This window comes from Grammomys surdaster, unplaced genomic scaffold (genome assembly GCF_004785775.1).
Source record: "Grammomys surdaster isolate TR1022 unplaced genomic scaffold, NIH_TR_1.0 125708, whole genome shotgun sequence".
In the NCBI taxonomy this organism is placed as follows: Eukaryota; Metazoa; Chordata; class Mammalia; order Rodentia; family Muridae; genus Grammomys; species Grammomys surdaster.
This window is the reverse complement of record NW_021620542.1, coordinates 3206760-3233058: the sequence shown is the minus strand read 5'-3', so window position 1 is coordinate 3233058 and position 26299 is coordinate 3206760. Positions and strand designations below refer to the sequence as shown.

General features: G+C 36.3%; 1 protein-coding gene across 1 annotated transcript in view; it reads right to left on the bottom strand.

The window, feature by feature from the left end:
* Positions 1-373: 373 nt before the first annotated feature.
* LOC114639452 (receptor-type tyrosine-protein phosphatase delta-like) overlaps positions 374-26299 on the bottom strand; it is a 299955-nt gene continuing 274029 nt past the window's right edge. Inside the window, exons 5-10 of the mRNA XM_028788206.1 lie at positions 24775-24963; positions 21124-21234; positions 19817-19828; positions 17277-17546; positions 13229-13810; positions 374-552 (exon numbers count right to left, since the gene is read on the bottom strand). Coding sequence (XP_028644039.1) covers positions 374-552; positions 13229-13810; positions 17277-17546; positions 19817-19828; positions 21124-21234; positions 24775-24963 — 1343 coding nt within the window. The remainder of the gene's footprint in view (positions 553-13228; positions 13811-17276; positions 17547-19816; positions 19829-21123; positions 21235-24774; positions 24964-26299) is intronic.

Genomic DNA, 26299 nt, shown 5'->3' with positions numbered 1-26299 from the left:
CTATACCTTTAGCAATCTATTTTTTTCCTTCCACAACATAGTTATATTTCATATATATCAAATAATGGTTAGCATGACAGTAAACATTTGCTACGGGCATCTTTCTCTTGAACCAGTCTGAACAAATCCATTTCCTTGATAACTTTAAAAGCATACAAATTTCAAATATTCATATGTTTACATAATGGCCTGACTAAATAGTATGAGCAATTACAGAGAGAATTGAAGGTATCCCTCTACCTTGTGGATTTTCTGTTTCCTTATGACCTGATGCTTGAATAGGATAAGCTTTTATCTAGAACAGTAGTTTTTATGACTCCCATCCCCAAAGGCTCCAAACACCCATTTGGGTTTTTTGGTCAAGGTCCTCTTTTCATGTGTAAATCTTTTCCACAGAGAAAAGATTTATAAGTCTTACCTCTTCTCCTTGATCCCCATCTCTGTAGACCAGTTCATAGCTGGCAATGGTATCTGATCGTGGCGGTGTCCAAGACAGCAAAATACTTGTTTCAGATTCAGGTTCTGCTTTGAAGTTTAGTGGCTGCCCTGGTACTAAAAACAAGAAGGCAAAGAACTGAGCTCACCATCATGACTAGTGTCCAGAAACTCTTCTGGTTAAGAACATATTACACTTAATGAAGAACAAGGCTCTAACATCATCTGAGATATAAGGGCCTCATTGAAGATACCTCATTTATACTTCTCAAAAGGATGAGTCATGTGACAAATACTGTCTCAGTCCGTGAGTAGTTTAATAGGCACACAATATGAAGTTGCACACAATATGAAGTAGAACTAACAAGATCATTATGTCTGTTTCAGAATTCAGTTGTAAAGACAGTAAAATTATAGATTACAAGTAATATTGTAATATATGAGTCATATAAAATATACATATAATCCCTAACTACATTTTGCATATTTATTTTTCCACCCACAAATAAGTATAGTTCTCTCCTCACATCCAGGAAAGTGAAATCTAGAAATGTCAGAAGCTACCCCCATGAAGTCTCACCAACATAGCTGCCTAAATATGACCTGAACAAGGATGATACCAATAAACATGCTAATATGAAGGGGGCAAAGCACAGGAGGCCCAAGTCCTATACAATGAACTACAAGCAAGAAAGTAAGGAATGCTGAAAGCAGGAAAAATGGTCTTCCCTAGGGAAGAACATACCGATTAGTTATCTAATACTAAATGGTCAACCCTAAAATTGAAATCATATATATATATATATATATATATATATATATATATAATCTGTAGCATTATACAGATTAATCAGGTTTCATTTATATATTTAGGAACGCACACACAGACATACATGCATGCACACACACGCACACACACACACACACATACCAACACATAAAAACAAAGAAAAAGACACTTTTAAAGAAAAAAGTGGAAAGTATGTGGAGGATTTGCAGGGTGGAAAGAGAAGAGGTAAATGTTATAATTATATTATGATCTCAAAAACTATAAAAATAAATATTTTTAAAGATGCTTAAGAGAGTCTGAAACTAAGAAGTGCTAATTACACTGAAGTTGTCAATATTACAATGGAGTAAAAAATAGTCTCTATGACTTCATGTAACATTCAGTATTATTTCCAACTATGTCATTTTGAATGAAAATGACCCCGTAGTCTCATAAGGAATGGTATATATAAAAGGATTAGGGCATGTGACCTTGTGAGAGTAGGTATGGTTTTGTTGGAAGAAGTTTATCACTGAGGTTTGGCTATGAGGTTTTGGAACCTTATGCCAGGCCTAGTTGATCTTTCTCTTCCTGATGCCTGCCAATCTGGATGTAGAGTTCTCAAGCTTCTTCTCTAGTACTATGTCTGACTGCATGCTGCATGCATCCTACCATGATGACAATGGACCAAATCTCTGAACTGTAGGCCAGACTTAATTAAATGCTTCCTTATATAGGAGTTGCTATGGTCATAATGTCTCTTCTCATAAAATCCTAACAAAGACACTAATTATGTTTAAAAAATTCTACATAGACTCTTAACAGATTCAACAGGCAATAATCACCCCTCAGAATTTTATTTTAAATACTTAAATCTTAGAAAAGAGTTAGGAATAAAGTAAAACAAAGCTTTATTAAATATAAATAGGTGCGTGTAATTATTTAAAGCATTATATTAAGTTTAATTAATTAGATTAATTAGATTAATACTAATTGATTATCTAATACCCAATGGTCAACCCTGAAATTTTATGCATAGATGTAACATTATACAAATTGATCAAGATTCATGTACATAATTTGGAACACATATAGACATGCACACACACACACACACACAGAGAGACCAACACATAACAATGAAGAAAGAGTTATTAAGTTTTAAAGCATTAGTCTAATGATTAGACTGAGTGCAAGAATAGTTATCATTCCTAGTAGCTTAGTTCTAATCTACAGCAATTTAGTAAGATAAAAAGATGTAGTCATCATCAGGAAATTATGGTAACAGAAGTCAGCTATGATTCTCATGGCAGTCATTCAGTCTACCTAACTGATTATTTGAAAGAGACACACACAAGATATAATGAAAACTTTATTCAGCCTAAAATACTTTACTAGTACTAGAAATGAAGTGTATTTTATAACAACCAAGAACAACAACAATAATATAACAAGAATAAGATAACAAGAGGCAGAAAGGAACTTCCAAAGTATTTCTATATGCATTCTTGAAAACTCACATTTTGAAGCACAAATGAAATAACATTATTCATAAATGATATGTGATAAAATATAGAAATAATGCTTTAGATATAATTTTCACAGTAAAAGAAGTCTTTGTAGTTACAGAATGTATTGTTTTTCTTTTACATGCATCTTTCTGTAACATAGTTACAAAATAAGAAGACCTTACTCTTTTTCTTAAAGGGATTTAAAGTCTATTTCTAGGAGCCAGAGCCATCAACCTCTGTGCATGCCTTGAAAAAGTGGTTCACTCATGTTTGCACTAATGCCCAGGGCCACAAATAGTCCTTGTCTGGCCCTCTCTTCTCCTCCACTTACCCCAAAGTCTGTACCATGAGATTCTCATTAATGTGATGCCTCTGGGAAGTGCTTTCTGAATAGGTTATCATTCTTTCCCAGCACCTGCCCAGTGAGTGACCTCACATAATCATTCAGACTCGAGAGACAAAGACAAAGGGGCATAAAAGATCAAGGGGCAAAGCAAAGGGCTCAGGAGAAAATAAAAGCATATGGTGACTGGCAAATGGCAAATGCATTATCTGGCAGGTAAAAGTCAAAAGCTTGGCTCATGCTACAGTGATTGCAAAGTGCCATGAGGCAGGTGGGGTACTTGTCACTGGGTTCCACTATCCTGAAGATAAAAGGGTTTCTTGCTGTGACATGCAAACACATGAATATGTGGTAGTCACTAATTCTTCTATACTTGTATTGCTTATTTCTTTCCCCATTTCCACCAATCTGTGGAATAAAGAAATCTGTGTTAACCTGTAACTCAAGCCAAAACTGAAACCCAGTTCAGATTCCAAGAAGTAGAAATAAAGACAATTCCAAAGGGGCTAAGGACTAGTCACTAGGGTAAGGATTTGTTCCCTGCCTAAGGCTAGTAAGTTGACACTGACTGAAACCATCTTAGAAACCTAATTAACTTTTGCTTACTTACAGTCCTTGGCTTTTGCTTTTAATTTATCTTTCCTGTATTCCCATTTGGTCTCAAGGTTTCATTCTTGTTTAGTGACACATCTTCAACTGATCTAATTCTGTTTGGTTCTGTAAAAAGCCCTTACTGCTAAATAATAAATTGAATAGGAACATCAACATCCCACAGGGGACAGCTTTCTTTTCTTTTGTAACCTTTGGACAATGCTAGGGTTGGCTAGATGACTTAATGGAAAGTCTTGTCATGTAATAGGCAAGAAGGTTTTCTTCCTTTTCATTTACAGACTCATTGTGAAGTGATTTTGGGGGCAGGGGTAAGCACATTTTTAAACTTGCAGTAGAGATCTAAATGCCTCAGATAAGAGGTGAACACATAGATGAGTAAGAAAACTCTGTGGGAGCTTTGGACCACAGAAAAGCACATATGTACTAGAAGAGAGACACTGGGTCTAACTAAGCATCAGCAAATTGATACCTTGTGGATTGAGTGCCTAGCCATGCTCAATACACTTGTATTTCTTTTTTTTTCTTGTTCAAAATATGTTCAGAAGATATTGTTAATATATTTTCTAAATAAAACACTTTTGAATTCAATGATTGAAAAATGTTCAATTCAAAGACAAAATACATAAGGCAAAAATGAAATGAATATATATATATATATATATATATATATATATATATATATATATAAACTATATGTTGTCCTTTCATTCTGTCATCCTCATCAATAGCTTACGGATCCCAAGAGTCAAACCAAGAGTCAAACTTCCTTGGAAATTGAGGGAAGAAATAAGGGCACCCTTTCTGGGAGTTCAGTTTTTAAATTAGAAACAACCAACATGAGTTGAAGATTCATACAAAAAAACAAACACTGCTAAGAAATAAATGAATGTACCTTTAAGTTCCCAAATATATTAAGTCTTAATGATCATTATAAAAATATATAGGGTGCGGTCTGTAGAGGTGCCTCAGCCATTGAGAGCACTAACTGCTCTTCCAGAGGTTTTGAGTTCAATTCCCAGAAACCACATGGTGGCTCACAACCATCTGTAATGGATCCAATGCCCTCTTCTGGTGTGTATGAAGACAGTGAGTATGAAGACATGGATAAATAAATAAATAATTCTTAAAAACATATACACAGAAATATTTTAAGGACACTCAATATTAACATATTTGCTTTCTTCAAACTACCCAGAAATAAACAATATTTTATCACCTATCAATTGATATTGCATATCAAATTTTGTTTCAGAAGACCTGTTTCACACCTATCTTAGGTTTTACTGCTGTGAATAGGCACCATGACCACAACAACTCTTATAAGGACAACATTTAATTGGGGCTGGCTTTCAGGTTCAGAGGTTCAGTTCATTATAATCAAGGTGGGAGCATGGCAACATCTAGGAAGCATGGTGCAGGAGGAGCTGAGAGTTCTACATTTTCATCTGAAGGCTGCTAGCAGAATACTGGCTTCCAGGAATCCAATATTGATTTTAAGACACAGGATGAAGGTCTTAAAGCCCACACCCTCAGTGAAAACCTACTCCAACAAGGCCACACCTTCTAATAGTGACACTCCCTGGGTCAAGCATATACAAACCATCACATTCTACTCCCTGGCCCCCATAGGCTTCTTCAAACATATGAGTCTATGGAGGCCATACCTAAACATAGCATAATGCAAAATAAATTTAGTTCAACTTCAAAGGTCCCTATAGTGTATAGCAGTCTCGACAATGTTAAAAGTCCAAACTTCAAGGACATTTGTGAGATTTAGCCATCACTTAATTGTAATCCCCAAAGCAAGACAGGAAACCAACTGGGCAAACTCCAAACTTTGCATCTCCATGTCTTATTCCAAGGTGGTCTTCAGATCTCCAACTCTTTTTTTTCATCTTTGTTGACAGCAACAAACTTCTTTCTCATGGGCTGGTCCTACTCCCTGTTAGCACCTTTCCTAGCCAATGGCCCTGCCATCTCGAATATCTTTGGGTCTCCAAGGCAACTTCAACGTTACAGCTTCATGTTTCAATGTCTGGAACCCACATATGATCTTCTGGGCTCTATCAAAGGGCTGGTCACTTTTCCTGTTTTGGCTTCTGTAGCACTCTAAGCTCAGGTTGATCCATTCTACTCATGCTGCTGTTCTTGGTGATCATCACAAGGTACTGGCATCTTCAATACTCTGGGGTCTTCTACTGCAACTAGGCTTCACCAATAGCCTCTCATACGCTCTCTCCATGGTGCCAAGCCTCAAATCCTTTTCATGACCCCTTCAGTCCTGGGCTGTCAACTGTAACTGAGGCTGCATTTTCAACAGTGTCCTTCCCTGGCTTCTCACAGTGCCAAGCCTCAGCTGTTCTTCATGACCTCTTAATGCCTTCAAAACCAGTACCGCTTGGATAACTCTTACACATTATCAAGTATAGCTGCTGCAGGAGGTACAACCTTGGCTATCTTTGGAACACAACTTCTTTGTGCTCTCAGAAAACACTTCCCAGAAGATTTCACCTCAGTGATGCTGATCTTAAATCAGCACCTATTTCTTAGCTCCAGCTAACCAGCATCAATTGTCCCAGTAGTCTCTTCTATTCTGAACTCTAAAGCCTGAGCCACTTGGCCAAAGCTGCCGAGTTCTACTGCTTGCTGGGGTTGGAACATGGCCCCGATGTTCTATTACATTATCACCAGCTTTCCGTTTCCCAACTCTTTCACTGCCTAAGCTTGGCTGTCCTGGAACTTGCTTTGTAGACTGACTTTGAATTCAGGAGATCTACATTCCTGTCTCTTAAACTCTGGGATTAAAGGTGTGGAACACCCAGACTGGATTTAAGTTTTTCTGCACCTAGAACTTGCTCTGTTCTAGGCTGGCCTTGAACTTAAGAGATCTTTGCCTCCTGGGATTAAAGGCTTGTACCATACCTGGACCTAAATTTAGCTGGGTGGAATTTTGCGCCAAGGTTACTACTCCCTTAATTCAATTTAATATCCTTGAATACGGGATTCAGCTCCATTCTATTTCCTGGTGCCCCTTTAAGTGAACCCTTGAACCATATATTTTATATTTTTCCTTTCTCAATTTGCTCCTTTTCATTAAAATGTTCTTCATAAGAGTGAACTTTAGAAAGCACACAACAGAATTTATACCATGCTGTTTTCAGACTGTCATTTTCAAAGTAATTAATCTAAATATCTTCACCTTAGCCTCAGGCAGACTCTTTGGACAATGACAAAAACCTGTCACAATCTTCACCGAAATACCACAAAACCAGTCTCTAAACCACATACTAAAATTCTTCTCCACTGAAACCTCTTGGTCCATGTCAGCACATTGCAAATTACTCAATACAACAAAGTCTTCCATATTCCTACTAGGATAGCCCATTAAGCCCCACTTAAAGCATTCCAATGCTTTCCAAATCCACATTTTTCCAAACAAAAATATGGTTAGGCCTATCACAGCAATATTCCAGTCCCTGGTACCAGTTTCTGTCTTAGTTAGGGTTTTACTTCTGTGAATAGACACCATGAAGAAGACAACGTTGATAAGGACAACATTTAATTGGAACTGGCTTACAGGTTCAGAGGTTCAGTTCATTATCATCAAGGTGAGAACATGGCAATGTTCAGGCAGGCTTGGTGTATAGGAGGAGTTCAGAGTACATCTGAAGGCTGCTAGCAGAATACTGGCTTCAAGGCAGCCAGTATTTTTTAAGACACAGGATGAGGGTCTTAAAGCCCACACCACAATGATACACCTACACCTACACAATGATACACTGTTAGAAGGCCACACCTTCTAACAGTGCCACTCACTGGGCCAAGCATAATAGAAACCAACACAACACCTATATTCCTGTTTTCTTAATATACACATACTTACATATATTTACATATATAAATTTATAGATATTTTTTCATACATGGTTTTCTTCTCAGGCTTTATATGGTAGACTTCATTATTGACATTCTTTTATCTTCATGTACTTGATTTATTTTATAAACATTATCTTGTCATTTCACTTAGGAGCTTCTCTGTGTTGTAACAGATTCTGCACCAATTAACTGAACATCAAGGATAGGAAACAATTTTCACATTACTAAAACCGATGAGAAAATAAAACGTACATCTAAAATGTTAAATGTAATCACTATATATCCAAAAAGGAAATATGCCAACACTCTCACAATCCAAATTGAAAATATGCCGAAAAAAGGAAAAACAGACAGGGTGTAGATACTTCTTTAAAATTATAGTTAGGACTTGGGGAGTGACAAATTAGGTAGTAGCACTATCTGTGTAAAGATGAGGACCACAGTTCACAGTCCCAGTAGTATGCAAAATGGTGGTTATGTCCATGAATGCTTCTAATCTCAGCACTATGAAGGGCTGAAACAGGATAGTTGATGGGATTGCTGGCCACCAGTTTAGCTCCAGGTGAATCGAGAGACCTTTGCTCAGTGCAATAAGGCAGAGAGAGTAAAAGACTTTGAAACCTGATGTCACCCACTGAAGTCTGCATGAATGCATTAGCATTTGAACCTGCATACATATATGTGCACACATCACAGTAATTCACTGCACACACTCATGCGTAAATATATATACATGGGGCTGGAGAGATGACTTAACAATTAAGAGCACTGACTGCTCTTTCAGAGGTCCTGAGTTCAACTCCCAGCAACCACTTGGTGGCTCACAACCATCTGTAATGGGATCTGATGCCCTCTTCTAGTGTGTCTGAAGACAGCTACTCATACACTCATTTATATGACTGTACTCATATAAATGAAATAAACAAATTTTTAAAATCAATAAATAAATTTATACACAGTGTGCACAGGTAAACAAATAATAGATGAAATATAAATAAATAAAACTATATATGATTCTTATATTTGGTTAGTTGTATTCTACTTCACAATTTAATGTCCAGAAAGAAAAAAATAAGAATTATTAATCCTAAAATAGAATAAAAATGTACTGATGAATATCAAGCACTGGCTTACAATTACAATTATTATATTGTAATATAATATAAATAAATGAAGAAGAACTAAGGAAGGAGAACAATTCCTCATGTCATCTGAATTGCTAATTCACTAGAAGAGATCAGTGTTTGTGTAAAATTTAGTGACTGACACTGAAGAGTCCATACTAGACTACTAATTTACAACTTCATCTCACTGTATTGTAAGTATAAACACAGCCAAAGCCAACAGAAGGAGGCACATATTTAAACACACACACACACACACACACACACACACACACACACACACACAGAGAGAGAGAGAGAGAGAGAGAGAGAGAGAGAGAGAGAGAGAGAGAGAGAGAGAGAGCGCACATTGGCAGATGACAGTGAAAGCAAGAGTCAGAATGTGCATTTTATTTTCTCATCAGTTTTAGTAATGTGAAAATTGTTTCCTATCCTTGATGTTCAGTTAATTGGTGCAGAAACTGTTACAACAAAAAAGCACCTAAGTGAAATGACAAGATAATGTTTATAAGTAAAATCTAATAAACCCTAACACAATTCAAAGTAAATTATCTGCTCTGTGAGTGACACAATATATTGTCAACTGTCAGTAAATGTAAGTATAAAAAGTTAAATTTTATTATGATTATATTTATATCCATTGCTTCTTTCTTGATTGTTAAAATCATTCACAGAAAGCTTTACATTAGATTTAGATTTTTGAGCATTAGAATGTAGGCTTTTTGTAGTTTGCTTATATCAGCCTGGAGATATAAAGTAATGAAATGGTTTAGAAAGTTCTAGAAACCTTTATAAGAATATTCCTCAATGTTGTCATTTATAACAGTTTTTGAATTTTAAAAGTTTGTGGTAGAATACTTAAAAAATAAGATGGCAAGGTGTTGTACATCTCTAATCCCAGTATTTAGGAGATGAGTTAGGAGTTCATGGTGGTCATCAGAGGCACTGTAAATTTAAGGCCAATCTACATCAAATACCCTTAAAGGAGTCTGCAGACTTGTCCAAAGATTATTCCAAATGAGATCAGAAGTTTTTTCTAAAGAAAGCTCAGAAATGACTCAACTCAAAATTTAAGGCTTATCAAGCCAGAAAGCATGAATTTAAAGTAACATTTATTTTAATGCCTTAAAAATGTAGTTCCTAAGTCTTCTTTATCAGGTCTGTGTTCCTTCACCCAAATAAAGTCATCCTATATGATTACAATAACCAATTCGAGAAAACTTTGATTCTTTTCTCCCTAGATGTTGTATGTGAAATAGAGTGTCTGTGTGTAACTGTATAAATGTTTGCCTTGCCAACATCCATCTATTCTCCATATCTTCAAGTTAAACTAATTGTAAGTGACGATTACACAAGAAAATAGAGCTATGGAAAATGAAGGGGAGTGACCCATATTTCTAGAATACAATAATCTTAAAAGTATACTTTATATTCAATATTATCATCAGCTCTACTAATAGTTACAGACAAGGGAAAGTACTCTTTTGGTTGATCACAGAATAGGATCATGATTTGATTTTCTCCACCACTAGAAATACACTACATAAATATCTAATTTCTATCCACCAGGATGTCAGTTATCTTAGATAAAATGCAAAATGACTTATCTATTAAAATTACTTTGTTCTAGTTTTTTTTTTTTGCTTATCTATTCATTTTTGTATCTGTCTTCAATAAAATGAGGAATGCTGGTGTTATGGGATTCATGGCAATAAAATAAAAAGAGCACCCGTCAGACACAGATGTCAAAGTGTATGTTTTGGTTTCTACGTAATTATAAACATACTTAAGTTATTTTGAATGGCATGGATTTGCAGCTTTACTAAAACAAAAAGCATAGTAAAAATTATGTTTTCCTTAGAATTTAAATAACCATCCAAAAAGAATACTTGATGGTGGCATTGTGTATCCATGATTCTAGGAATTATCAGGAAGGAAATGAGAATAGTTAGCTTTAACTTAACCTCATCAGAACTGATAACCTGGCATTTGACAGTTGCCACTAACATCCCAGGCCATTGTTAATGAAGATTAGAGGACACAGCCAGTCACTGTGCTACCTGGAGAGGTGTTTTAAACTGCTAACCTTGGCAAGCATTGCTACTTGGCCTTTTTACATCTCCATGAGTATTCAAGCTATACTACGGAAAGTTGCTGAAAATGTCTTCATGTAAAAATCCATTAGTCAGGAAGAGATGGAGAGAGACTAAAAGCTATATAATATACCATCATACATTTGAGTACATTTTCTAATTTTGTTACTGAATTAAACAAGACCTTCCAAAAGCAAATTTATTGGATTAAAATAACTCAAATTTCCTCTTACACTGCAACATCCATGGAACTAAGCTCATGTCCTTTGGTAATAAAAAAAATCAAAAATATACTTTTTAAATACCACTTTTACATTTTTCACTAAGTTGGGATAGGATAAGTTTCTGTAATTCAATATTCTGAATATAAAGATATTCATGAGTCTCAGAGATCTGCATATTTTGACATATTTTAGTTTTAGGGAAAAACTTGTTTCTTGGGTAGTTAAATCCTTTGTCTCCTAAAAATAAATTAAAGCATTCTAGCTTGTTAGCTTTAAATTTGTGGTTATAAAACTTAGCTAAATCTAGTGACTGAGTATAACATTGTTTTTAAGAACAATGCTTGTTCTTTAACTTTTTTCAAAACACTTGAAATAGTTCAGAATTGAAATTAATTTTAATTTTTAAAAAGTTTGTAATTTTAAATAATGATATGGATAAACTATATACTCTATAGGCTTATTTACCTACTAAATATAGTAGATAGAAAAACACTAAAACTATCACATTAGAAAATTCCTCCTCATCATAAAGATGATGGTAGCTAGAAATCTCCAGTGTCCTTTGATTTCTCTTATGCTTAGTAGCCTTAGGACCCAAGCCCTAAACCTGCTTCATCTTTTTTTGATCCACTCTTTAGTTGCTGCTAAAGTCATATCCTCTAGCTAGATCATAAGAATCAATACCCATGATACATACATATAAAGATAGAGATAGAGATGGTAGAGGTAGAGGTAGAGGTAGAGGTAGAGGTAGAGGTAGAGGTGGTAGAGGTAGAGGTAGAGGTAGAGGCAGAGGTAGAGGTAGAGAGGCAGAGGTAGAGGTAGAGGAGGTAGAGGTAGAGATGATATGGATATGGATATGAATATACATATACATATACACTGAAGTTTAGAGAGAAAAAGCATGGAAGTTAGTTTTTTGGTTGTTTGTCATTTTTGTTTTGTTGTTTGATTTTTCAACATAGAGGTTCTCTGTAGAATCTTGCTTTTGTGGAACACCATATGCAGACTAGGCTGGCATTGACTTCAGAGTTCTACTTGCCCCTGCCTCCAAGTTCTGGGGTTAAAGAATGCACTACTTAAACCTACTCCCAAAGGAACAAAAATAAAACCTTGTTCACTAGTCATTTAGCAGTCTGGAATTTAGCTGACTGTTTAGGAGGGGATGATCCTTGAAAGAAGAGAAATTGGAAACCTATCCCTCTTGTGTTGACAGTCTGACTTTATCCCTTTGTGTTTGTTGCGTTCATGCTAAAGATCCAGAGCTTCCTGACCACAGGCTAGAATTTATGAAGTTGTGAGCTCAAATGATCTATTTCTTCCTTTATGTTAACTCTGATGTTTTGTCACAGTGACAAAAAGCTGACAGAAAAAGAAACTCATCCAAATTCACGAAGCTTAGCTTTACCTTATGAATTAGATTGTGATTATGTCACTCCAACACTACAGTCAAAACATGACAAAAGCTCAAATGGCAATAGAAGCGCCATATATTTTCTTGATATTTTTATGGTTATGGAGCTGTTGGACATAATAAAAAAATCCTTAACAGTTGACATTTTTATGAAAAGTGTCAGGATAAAGTAGAATAATATTCATAGACCTCTATTACTTTCCAATGAAAACCTTAAGCTAGTCTACAGCATTTCCTTGCATATCAATATACTAAACAAATAAATACTGAAGAACAGCAAACACCAAATAATGAAGGAATATAGATTTGCTATAACTGTGGTGAAACATACACTTACAGTTTCCTTCCATATTCTATAACAAGGAAAGCAATTTATGAACGAGCTCAAAAGAACCAAGTAACAGCAGTAAAGTAAATTAAAGCAAACTCTGCTGTAAATATGCTTGAGATTTAGAGTCACAAAGACAGGAAATAAACACACAGGGTCATAGGACTTACAAAGGTCACACCAGCCATAAAAATAAGTCATGAGTGCACCGTATCAGTGAAACCAGAGAAAATGTATTAATGCATAATTAGGATTAGTAATGTACTCACTTATACATATACAATGTATCATACTTATACATATAAAGGTTGTATGCAATAATGTAGCCCTTATACAGATTCTGAGCAGAAAAGTGATATGCTGCCTAAATTTTCATAGATTAAGGCAAAATTGAAAGTAAAATGTATAATGTACATCTCAATGACTTAGACTTATATTATCTTTGCTGTTTTTTTTTTCCAAGCCACCTACCCTATTTCCCATCATCAATCAGACTTACCTCCTGTTTGAGTGATGACTTGTATATCACTAGAAAGAGGACCATCTCCAATTGAGGTAAAAGCCAGGACTTTGACAGAGTATGTTTTTTGGGGTACTAAATTGCCAATCGTAGTGATTTGGCTATCAGCTACATTGTGTTTCATCCAGTTGTTGACATGCTGAGTGGGGTCCATTGTATAATAAACTCTGTATCCTTGGATCTGTCCATTTGGCTCCTCGGGTTCCTTCCACTGTACCAGAATGGTGGTAGAGCTCAACATACGAGCCTGAACATCCCGTGGGGCACTGGATGGTGCTTGTTCTGAGGTCTGAGTTAACACAGGCTCACTTGCTGGGCCTCGCCCAATGTTATTGACAGCAACAACCCTAAATTCATAATCCGAGTAGGGACTTAATCCAGCAACACTGTAGCGTGTGGTTGCTATCCCGTCAATTTCTTTATATGGTTCTTCAGAATTTTTAGGCTTATGCTGAATGATGTAGTAAGAGACAGGCTCAGGATTCCCAGAGTCCCATGTTAGTGTGATGCTTGTAGCTGTGCTCTCGGTCACTACAGGAGTTCCTGGAGGCTTGGGTAAGGCTTTGGGACAGAAAACAAGACAATGACTATCTTTTCTAAGTATTACATCAGTCATTATACAGTATAGTTAGTCTGACCAGATTATATACCTCTTGAAGATTTAAGCAGATGAAGCAAACAAAGTAACATGTCCTAAGACAGCTGTTCTCAACATTCTTAATACTATAACCCTTTAATAATTCTTCATGTTGTGTTTCCACCAATCATAAAATTATTCTGTTGTATAACTGTAATTTTGTTATTGTTGTGAATCATAATGTAAATATTTTATATGTGAGCCCCAAAGGGTCATGAACCACAGGTTGAAATCTTCTGTCTTAGTAAGTCAAGAAAACAGTAGAATACATAGAGGTTGTCCAGGTTCCATCTCACTAGCAGATCTTGATGACATTTTGGAGGTTGTATTCAAATCTACCACTTATTTACTATGTCATCCTAGATAAATCACTTAATTTCTTTTGGTTTTCCTTCTGTTAACACCAGAGAAGCTGTAGAACTGGAGCTGTACTATACAGTTGATCAGCTGTATTTTATGTGATGATTAATGAGGTAATCCAGTAATATGCATTCAGTGTGTCTGAGACTCTCAAAAATAGTAACTGCAATTGTTGTCATTTTTATTTCAAGTGCTTAGCCACTTATTCCTTGCTTGAATAAACACCAATAAACATTAAGTGTGGAATATATGAAATTAAATTTCTATTACTAGCCTAGTACTTTTCTATTTGTAAGACATTATGAATTTGTTAGTGGATCTTAGTTCTGGATCAATCTTTGTTGACTTGACACAAGTTTGAGAGTTATCTGAGAAGAGGAAACCATAATTTTAAAACTGCTTCCATAAGACTGGTCAGTGGGTAAGCTTACAGGTTTATTATTTCTTAATAAATAATTGCTACAGGAGGACCCAGCCATCGTGAGTAGTTCCACCCATGGTCATGTGGTCCTGGTACATGTAAAAAAGCAAGATGAGCAAGCCAGCAAACAGTGATCCTCCACAGACCCTATTTCAATTCTTTCTACAGATTTTCTTGGCCTGATTCCTTCAGTGATGAACTGTGATGTATAAGCTGAAATAAACCCTTGCTTTACCAAGTTCCTTTTAGTCATGGTGTTTCATAAAGCAATAGAAAACTTTACTAAGATACTTATAAAGAACCTATCTAAAATAATTTATCTAAAAAACTATGAAGAAAGCATTATGACAGTGTCTTTTGTCTGTGCTTTTTGTCATCAACACACACACGCACACAAATGCACATGTGCACACATCCACATATATACACAAGTTTTAAGGGAAATAATCGTTTTAAATCATGTTTTTTTATAATTATTTAAATTGCTTAGAAAATTAGTGACATATTTACAAATTGCTTTTAAAGGATTTTGTCAATGATAACATTCTTGTACTCTACATTAGACATATCCAAGACTATAGCTAGTCAACAAACATCTGTATTTATTTTTTATTAATTTATTCTCTTATATATTACATTCTGACCACAGTTTTCCTTACCTCTTCTCCTTTCAGTCCCTTCCCTGCCTCTTCACCTCCCATCCACTCCTCCTTTAACAATGTCTTTTAGATATCTGTTTTTCCCCTTTTAACAGAACATAATTCAAAAAAGAAAAGCTTAAGAGTATAAGCCATCTTTACTGGTTGCCTAATCTGAAAGTTTTACTCTAAATAATAAGTCCAAGATAAAAAGAAAAACAACCCAGAAGATAGTGCTCATAATCAGATTAGTTCCCTGTTAGTGTAAGGCCAGCATCCCAGGACCCCCTGAGATGACAGCTAAGAAACTCAAACATTGGCTTCTTTCCTATTTTGTTTTGTTTCTTTTTCTTTAAGTTGTAATGTAATGAAATATAACATTCTTTGAGGTAAGAAAGGATAGGACGGTAGGAAGATTCAGGAAAATAAAGCTACAAAAGTGAATATGTTAATTAGCTTGGTGTTACTCTCACTTTCAAATTCTTTAATGTCTTTGCCAAACCTCAAGTATCTCAAGCTCAAATAGTTATAATGAAAAGAGGTGGTTTGATATTTGCATATTACTAATATCTTCAGAATTACATCATTTAGCAAAGAGAATTTACTAAAATTAGAAATAAAAAAGAAACCATTTAACTCTTCTGGACTTTCATTTGGTAAAGCAGACCACTGTGACCTTTCCTGGTAAGTAAAATATTCTTAAATAAGGTTGTGTTTATTGAGGTGGCATGAGTGATGGCATTATCATACTTTTTATGGTAATGTTGTATATCTATGATGTGTGAAGAAAGACAAATATGCTTAATACTTTAAGGATACATAAGATATATTACATAGATGCTATATGAATAATGTATATTTTTGTTGTCATATGCTATACTGTATACACACACATAAATCACAGATATGATATCAATTATAATAAGTTTGCTTCAGTTTTTAGATTCATGTTTCTAAAATGGCATGATGAATTGAGTTCATTTTGCACTAATTCTAGACACTGGCAGGAAACTCAAATCACCCTCACTGTGACCCAATTTGTAAGTTCTCTAAAATTACGTAAGTATTGCGTAAAAGAAAGTGGTATTCACATATATTCAACTCCGCTTTTGCTGAAATTTTTTTTCACAGAATGTACTACTTTGGTTATATTTAGTATATTTATTGGAGAAGAGTATTTCATGAGTATTCATATATGCAAGGTGAAGGACAGAACTAAGATAGAACAGATCCATTTGCATTTTGCTTCTTAATGGTAGGGCCATCAAACAGAGCATCTATTATTAGGTTATACTGATTTCAGCATTTTCTCTTATTTCTGCTTTTTCAGATATTTTATGCATTTAATGACAGTTATTAACATTCTTCTTAAGACCCCTATCAAAAATCTGGACCAGTACAAAGTCTGCAGGCTATCCATCTTATGGGAACAGCAGATCTGGTGTAGCATTCTGGATTGTCTGCTCAGTGACTAAATCAGACTTCCTTCTAAATATTGTAATGGTTATTCCAATTTAGACTGCTAATATCTTAGGAAATAATCTGCATGTGGCTTCTAGTAATAAATATGTAATCCAACTTACTCAGGGGGCTAAAGCAAGTGATCAGAGATTGATGGGTTCTATGGGATACAGTGTAAATTCAAACTGTTCTGCCGTTTAATGAGACACTGTCACAAACTGAAAATTAAGGAGGGGCTGAGGATGTAGCTTAGCAATAGAACACTCAGCATCTAGATTCAATATCTAATATCTCAAAAAGGAAAGAAGAAAGGGAAGGAGGGAGAGAGGGCCAAGGGGGAAGGGAAAGGTGAGAGAAATCTGTCTACCTAAGACATGAATATTTTATATAATACCACAGACAAGATTAGGCCCTAGACAGTTGAAGCACTGAGAGATAAGTTGATTCATTTTAAAATTCTAGGTCTAAGATGAGCATAAGTACGATTTTCAGAGCACAAGCTGAACATACCTTTGACAGTGATCTGTGCTATTGCTTCAATGACGCCCAGTGTCGACATAGCAACACAGGTGTAATTTGCTGACTGTCTTACATCATTTAGTTCTAGGACATTTCTTCCTATTGGCATATCATCTTCTGGTGTCAGATCTTCTGCCCCCAACATCCACTTCACATAAGGCATTGGTGACCCCACTGCCACACAGGTGATATTTACACTTCCACCTGGCATGATTTCATGATTAGTGGGTGGAATAGAGAATCTTGGTGGGACACGGCGAACTGGAATAAAACACAAGGCCACATGATAACATATTCGAGGCAAGAATGAAGCAGCTTGTTAAACACATGACATGCACCAGACAGACATGAATAAACAATTGAAACATACTGTAAATTATCCAAAAATCACAACAAAAAGATAAACTGATAAACTGTGGATAATACAGACCATACAAGTATGGTGTGTCTATACACAGAATCATTTATTTAGTTTAATCACTTATATCTTAGACACAGTCATCTAACAGTTGATTCAGACCTACTTAGGCCCCACACAAAAAAATGAAAATCTATTTACAAATTAACAGTACACAAACACCATGCATAAGAGAAACACCAAACTATATACATCCATGCATATAACAATGATTCTATGCAGGCATGTATATTCATTAGGTGGCAGAAGGTCATCAGCATGTGTGAGTAGCAAGACTGACTTCAGTTCTGTGTACTCGAAGCTGATATGAATGTGTGTATGGGGCAGTCACATCTCACCCTGGAAGACATAACCTTGAGGACACTGACACAGCAATTTATTTGCTTTCAGATTCAGAGGGATACAGCCTCAAAACTTCAACTAACGATGGAACAAACATAGAAATATGTATGTGTCTAAATCTGTGTATATCTTCTGTGGGTGTGTCTTCTGTGTGGTAGGTGTGTATCCTCTCTCTCTCTCTCTCTCTCTCTCTCTCTCTCTCTCTCCCTCTCTCTCTCTCTCTCTCTGTCTCTTTCTGTGTGTGTGTGTGTGTGTGTGTGTGTGTGTATGTGGTATGTATCTGTGTGTCTATGCCAGTGTCTCTGTGTGTGTCTGTCTTGTATGTGTGTGTGTGTTGTGTGTGTGTGTGCATGTATGTACTGTGTGTGTGTGTCTGTATGTGGTATGTGTATGAGTCTGTTTATGCCAGTGTCTGTGTGTGTGTCTGTCGTGTGTGTGTCTGTGTGTGTTTGTGTGTATAGAAACTGACAATAACAGAAGAAGAAACACATTATACCAATAGATATTATACTGGATTGGGTCATGCGAATCATGCGCAAAATGGACTCTTAAGGCCCACAGTAGAACATTGAAAGAATGGCTGGAATCCTAGATAAGGACAATGAAGAAATAGTGGGAAAATAAGAACAAAAACAAAGACAGAAGGTAGAATGTAGTTACTGAGATGGGGACTTGAAAGTTACAAGATTACAGGTTATAGGGAGGTTGTTACAGGTAAGGACTGTAGACTCAGGGGAGGGCGTTCACATTCAGGATTCCATTCAGTTTGTATATAAGGTTAAATAGCATCAATGACCACAGAATCCAGTAAAAGAAATTTAATGTCTACATTCAAAATGATGGACATTCAATCTTAAATACACAGCAGGATGTGACATTAAGAGGAGTAACCATATTAAAACAACATGACACAGGAAATAAAAACCACCACCAAACAAACACGGTTCAGTGTTCCTGCTTCAGATAATCTGCATGTTCAGGTACGTTTAAATACATGTACTTTGACATGGTACAAAGCTAAGGTGTGAGAGAATCCATTCTATCTTGGATTTTAGGGGCAAAACCTTACACTGTGAGAACTTTAAATAAAAAGGGCAACCTTCAGGAATATTCTGGAAATACAGATAGTAAACAGTGCTTTTCTGAAGTTATAGGAAAAGACTGGAAATCAACTTCTTAACCCCAAGAACAAGGTAAGGAATTCTGTCTGGGAACTCTGGCTAAACTTAGGCTGAGAAATCCTCTGATTGGAGAGGGCTCACTGCAATGGTGTGGGGGGGTCTGAGACAGTAATAGGAAAGAAAGTGCTAAGCATGCCTCCTGCAGTCAACTCAGAGGTTACTGAAGCAAGCAGGGGCCAGCACAGACTCTGGGGCATCAAAGAACATATCAAGAAAAATGGAAGGGTCAGGGAACAGTTACAAAACATTGTCTAGGGGCAGCAGGCACCTTGAGGAGACAGAAATAAAAGATGCGTGAAAAATGGGAAGAGTTGGGGAGGAGACAAAAGCAGGAACACTGACCAATGCACTGGACCATAGAGAGTTAAGTGTTACCGTTCACATGCACCCAGGTATATTCTCTCCCATCATGCACTGTATTTGGACACCATCAGCAGGCAACAGAAGCCAAGGCCAAAACATTCTCTGCAATATTATACCATTGACCAAAAGAAGACCACAGTGCAGCTACATTCATTTCATTTGTATTCTTTGTTATCGATTTAAGTAGTAGTTTTGTAAGGTGGGTAAAAAGTAAAAAACACACCAACCTTCTCGCAGCTCTGAGGGATGTAGGGGGGTTTGATGCAGAACACAATGAAATGAGGAAAAGGAGAAAAACAAGGGAAACACAGAGAGAGTAAAAAGGCCATATCAAGGCTTTCAACCACTACTTGAACATCGTTAATTGCTCTAGTTCATCTTCCTACCCCAGCTGGAAAAGTTAGCAATACCTCATGGACTAATGCAGTATTAGGAACAATAGCTAGCATCATTTTGAAATTTTCCATAGAGGAATACATGCCTCATGCAGCAAAGGAGGTCACCATTGTGAGAAAAAGGATTGGGGCCCTCAAGGAATTTAGGGAAAAAAAGGTTCTACTCCCACCCTCATCCCCCCTAAAGACTCTACAGAGAGAAAGGAAAAAAGCATCCCCAGGGGCACAAAATTATCTCTGACAAAATTTCAAAATCAAGCTAGGTATTTTCTTAAGGAACCCCATTCTATAGTACCTGAAAGCTCTCACAGGCTGCAACCACCCCTCCCCCATCCATTTCTTTTGTAATTATTCAGGTTTGTAGAACCAGAATAGGAATGTTTGTACCAGAAAACAAAGCAAAACAAGACCCACCAGGGACTAGCTCTGACAACTCTGGGAAAGAGGGGGATACCTTCCAGCTGAAATGAAAGGTACAGCCATTCCTAAGCTCAAGATGTGGTCATTTAAATACTCATCAAAAAAAACACAAATGGGTTTTTATAATTCATTCCTACTTCAAGAACAGCTAATACTAGTCCCTAAAATACAGTCATTACCTTATGACATATAAATGCATATACATATATAAAACTGTTTTCTAATTAGGAAGCTAAGCAAAAGAGAAAGGAATGCAGTTGTGCTATTTTTACATAGCAACTGTTTTTCTTAAGTTGGAGCCTTTAGGCCCCTAGCTCCACAGCAGACATCATGGAGATGTAAACACCTTCATGCTTAGGGCTGATTAGTAGCACACCGAGCACTTATTTCAAGGTTTGTAAGGAAAAAGATAAGAAACAACAAAAAGAGTAAAAGAAACGAAGACAACTTCAAACAAATGCCAAGCACAGTCGGTCAGTATAGTCAAAAGAGAATCAGGAGTAAAAATGCAAATAAATATCTACAAACCTTAAGCATCATGAAGATTTGAAAAACAACAGATTTGAGATTTTAATTTTCTACAGAGTAAACTGATTCAGGGACAGTCATCATTACCAAATCCTCTTGTTAAATACTTTCATAATCACACAGACCCTGTGGGCATCTCAACTCCCCCTGTGCCTGAATGGAGAGCCATGCCAGGGTTATGTCATTCCTACCTCTGACATATAAATTGGCAGGGGCAGAGTAGCGAGTGCCCGCGCTGTTGGTGGCAACACACTCATATTTTCCTTGGTCGGATTCTTCGCTCTGTTCGATCTGCAGGGCTCCTGTATGGATATAAAATATACCACCAAAGAAGCGGTCAGAGAAGGCTTTTGGGGTTCAGCGAGCTAAACCTCTTAACAATATGAAAAGCCCTGCAAAGCGAAGGTCCACTCAACGTCGATTCAATCTCTTGCTAAGTTGCACAGACAGAAAATGATGCGATGAGAAAAACATATAGAGATTATTTTTTTACATCATCAATGCTAGCACAAGGAAACAATATCTCTTTTTTTATCCCAAGCAAGATTTCTAGTCATAATTAGCACTCTTAGCTCCTAGACTAATAAAATGAAGATGGGTGAGACTGCTTCAAGGAAGTATGGCTTTTAAATAAAACAAAGGATTAATATTTGGTTTTGTTTTGTTTCATTTTGACAACAAAAGTGGCGCAAAAGATAGTTACGCTCAAAAAAACCAGGCTGAGTTTTCAAGAAAGTCTTCTGCGGAAGAAAGCCAAAAATAGGCAGCGAGCACAAAAAGGCTGCACGAAGCGAAAAAAAATTAAAATTAGTCATTATCAGTTATGAAAATATCACTTAAAGAAATAAAACTCCCTTAAGACATGCAGACTTTTTTAAGAAAAGAAAGACGGTTTGCCACAACTTACAATCATTTCTGACATTTGCTGAAAAGCAAAGAGCGTTCGCATTAGAGGAGTTTTTAAAAAGTTCAAAAGCCAGGCCCAGGCCAGCCAGGAAGAGCCAACCAATCACTGCTCGAGGACCTCTGGATAGATCCCCTAAGACACCCATCAAAATCCACTGTGGGATTAGCAGTGTGGTGTCACAAAACCCCAAGAAAAATACAAAAGAAGAATTACAAAAGAAACGCACACGGAGTCAAAGTATGAAAAACCGGCAATACCACATACCACCAAGAGTACTGAGAACCTGTTTCCACGGCTGAAGGACAGAAGATCCAAAAATCCAGAGACGAGCATCCAAGAAAAAAAGAAGTAGAGAAAAAAGCGCTGCTGTCAGACTGAAGGAGGGTCAGGTGGAAGGGGGAGTCATTCTTTGACTTTTAAGACAGTAAGAGAAAAAAGAATTGAAGAACAAAAGCAAAATCCTTTTGAAAGATAAAGACAAAAAGCAGACGGTCCAGGCTGTCTTCTGCATGTCTGCCACTGTTCTCCAGACCGCCCTGGCTTTGGTCCAGAACAAGAACAGCTAAGGAAGAAAAAAATGATCTTTTTTTTTCTCCAGTTGGACAAAAAAAAGGTAAAAGAAGAAGAAAAAAAGGAAAAAAAATAAGAGAAAAAAGAAAAAGGAAGAAGAAAAGGAAAAAAAAATTAAGAGGGACAGATGGTAAGCTGTGACTGCTCTGTGGTCTAACGACCTGGATATGCTTTCTTTGAAGCATATCACAACTTAAATAATCGTTTTCATAAATAAAGAAATGAACAAAACAAAGAGAAAAAGGAAAAGGAAAGTCCACAAGGTGAGAATCACGAATCATAACCAAACGGAGGGAAAGAAATCAGGTTGATGGACATTATGGGAATGGATCTGAAAACAGGACAGAGATGAGAGAGATGAGAGGACAGGGAGAATGAGCAAGATCATTCTGTGAACGTTAGGTCAGCATTCTTACCTCTTATTGGTGTACCACCTGGGTGGATAATATGAATGCAAATAAGATTAGAAAGAAGAAGCATTAGTACGAGAAGAAGGGGGCTAGGGCTGGGGAGAAGAATTCGATTAGATTTACAGATTAAATAAGGTCTTAAAAGAAACTTGAATTACTATACTGGTAAACAGGAATATATTAGATCATATCATTAGATCATAAAAGCAAGGTAGTGCATTAAACCACAGAGGGCAAAGGTCATAGTAGGCAGAATTGCCTTGTTTCAGAGAAGCAACTGAGTTCTTAGATCTGGGATCACATAGGGTTAGAAGTATATCTTATAATTTTTGTATCCTTAAAAAAAGAACTATATAGCATTTTTAATGACACAGTTTAGGAAAATACTAGCTAAGCTATTTAAGTATATATATAAAAATATGTATATATATATATATACTATTTGAGGAAATACTACAAACTAGCTAGAAACAAACACTCAGGATTGGAATCTTATGCTACTCATCAATGTACAACTGTGTGATTAACTTGTGTACTATTTTATTTATTTATACAGTGTTCTTAAGATAAATAGTTCTGTGGAGGTAAGCATGTGTGCGCCACTACAGAGATCTGGTGCCTACACTGACAGTTAGTAAAATGCATGCCATGCATTTTATTATTATTAATAATAATCATATTCTGAATATGGAAATTAGTGGGGGTGAAGTGCGCTTCAGAACTAAGCACTTACCAATAGATTCTGGAGATTTAAATACGGAGAGAAGAAAGACAGCATAAAAATATTATTATATTCCTCATAATTTGGTACAAATTTTTCAGAGTTAAAGCTTTATTATACTAAATCATCTATGTTACATGTGAATAATTATTTATTTACAATAACAGAATGCTAATCTACACAGTTCTGCTGACAACAAGCAAAAGAGTCAGTTAACAAGACGCTTTAACATCACAGGACAGGTCAAATGCTGAGAATTCTGGGAAGACAGGCAGTTAACAACTTAGACTTTTGTATCAATATTATTACCAACGTCACAGCACAGATTATTAGTATACATTTCTGTGAAATTGCCTAGGGACAGGCTCTGAGAAATTTAGAATGTTTTCTATTTTAATCAATAGAGAGCAAAGGAATAACCTGGGATGAGAACGGGACACAGAGTTGGGGTAAAGAGAAAGAAAACAGCCAAAGCTGGAGTCTACATCAAAGCAGACTTCTGTAGATCCAGTCACTGGAGGGGTCAAAGCCCTCAAGCATGGGCACATACTGCCACAGCTACTGTTTGGGCCAAGCTCACTAACAATGACACAGAAATGGGGTTAATCACATCCCTCACTTTCATCAATACTTAGAAAAGGACATTAAAAAAAATACATCTGGTCACTCAGGAATCCACGTTTCTGTGTATTGTGTATTAGTGAAAAGAAAGCAGATGTGCCCAAACTCACTAACGTTTGCTACCTGGATGAGTTTAAATGTAGAAAAGAAAGCAGAAAATACACTTGAGTACAACTGAATTATTTTCAGGTTTAATATGAACATTTTTATATGGAAATAGCCACTGGAGCGCTTTGCAAGTTTGGAATGAAATCCAATGTGGAAATAAATTTGTTTCAAAAGAAAACGAAGAAAGAAGAAAGAAGAGAAAAAGGATCCATCAAATACCGCAGAAAAAGCAGTAAATTAAAAATTATTAAGAATACAGTCACAGCAGTGAGCAATGTGGATTAAACAGAAGCCGCCAATCACATCAAGGGAAGACAGATTCTGGATGAGGCCATGACCTCACAAACATGGACAACACATTAAATAACAGAGAAAGAGAAGAGGGAGATAAATCAATACCTAAAAAATAAAAATTAAAAATTAAATTAAAATTAAAGAATAAATAAAGAAAAGGGTATTTTAAAAAATTGTCCAGGACTTAGAAGAAACAGTGACAAGACCCTACCTGATCGTAACTGCTTAATACGACCATTGTTGTTGCTTGTGTCAACAGGTAAGAAATCTTTAAACCAAGTGATTTCTGGATCTGGATTACCGCTGGCTGCACAGAGCATGGTGGCGGTGCGGGTACGTTCCACCACCTTCAACTGTGGGCCCATATCAATGGTAGGGAAACCCCTAGGAATCTGATCCTCTGCAAGACAAAAGAAAACACAATTATTTCAACAAGGATAATGTTGCAAATTCATTATCTTTTGTAAATCTGTTCCTTTACTTATTCAACCTTTGTGGAACATAAACCATACAGTGTTGTGCTATTGGGTTAGGACACAGTAGCCTGGTTATTCTCAACCAGTGCTGTGTACAATCTATGTGTGAAGGCAGTGCACTCAGCTCATTGTGTGGTGTAGACTATGGTGAGGGTTTACAGGAGTACTCCAGAAGCACAGATGGGCAGGTAAATGCCACACCAGTGCTAATGGAGTAATAATTCAAAATACACACTCTGGGTATCCAAGCTGTGTCCATTTGAGTTTGACACCTGCATTTAGGGGAATATATTTCTTGTCAGACTAGGTATGTAGAGGCTAGAATGGATATATAAGTAAAACAAATGAATAAACTAATAACAGCTAATTTTAATGAAACATAATTAAGTTGAATGATAAAGTAGTATCATACTGTGTTTCTTCAAATATTCACATTCCTATCCATCCTCAGCCAAGTAGAGGTCTATAGTAGACAAGTGTCAGATTCAGTGGTTAGAACTTTCAAAATGATTTGTCAAATCTCAAAAGGAAAATTAAAAATTAAAGCTGAGCTAGGGAGTAAGTACCTTGAGAATACGATTGTACTAATTTAAAATCTATTTTAATTGAATTTTATCGAAGTATACTTTATGTCTTCATAGGTTTTGCCAATACATTTATATGTAAGGCATACTTCTACTGTTATTTGAAGAAACCAAAAAATAAACAAAAAAGTAGAGAAATCAATAATTCTGAAGTGCATATATTATTAAACATCTTACTTCACAGCTATTGACCAAAAATTCTGCTTCAAATATTAAAAGTAACTGACTTTTTCTGTTCAAAAGTGCAACAGATTGTCTTCATCATTTAGAAATGAGATCTCTGAAAACAAATCTTAACCTTAAGGTGGTTATTTTTCATTTTCTAGCAACCAAATTAGATTGGTAATTGTAAACACCTATCTTGGGATTCCTGAGTGGTGTACATTCCACAGAGCACTATATCTTCCCACTGGGTATATCTACCAGTTGACTGCAAATGTGTCAATGTTGCTTTGCTGATCAATAATTCCCCTTCACATAAGTATCTCTCCAAAGAGCCAGGCCAAAAAGTCAGGCACATTTATGTACCACATCACAGGTACTTTACTAAAGGCACTTCCCTAGGGAATCTGATTGAATAGCCATCTATGGGAAATGAAGCCCTCATCTTGGAAGTAACTTGAAGCATGGACTTTTCCTCCCAAGCAGACAAGTACATTTGCATCTACTTTCTTTC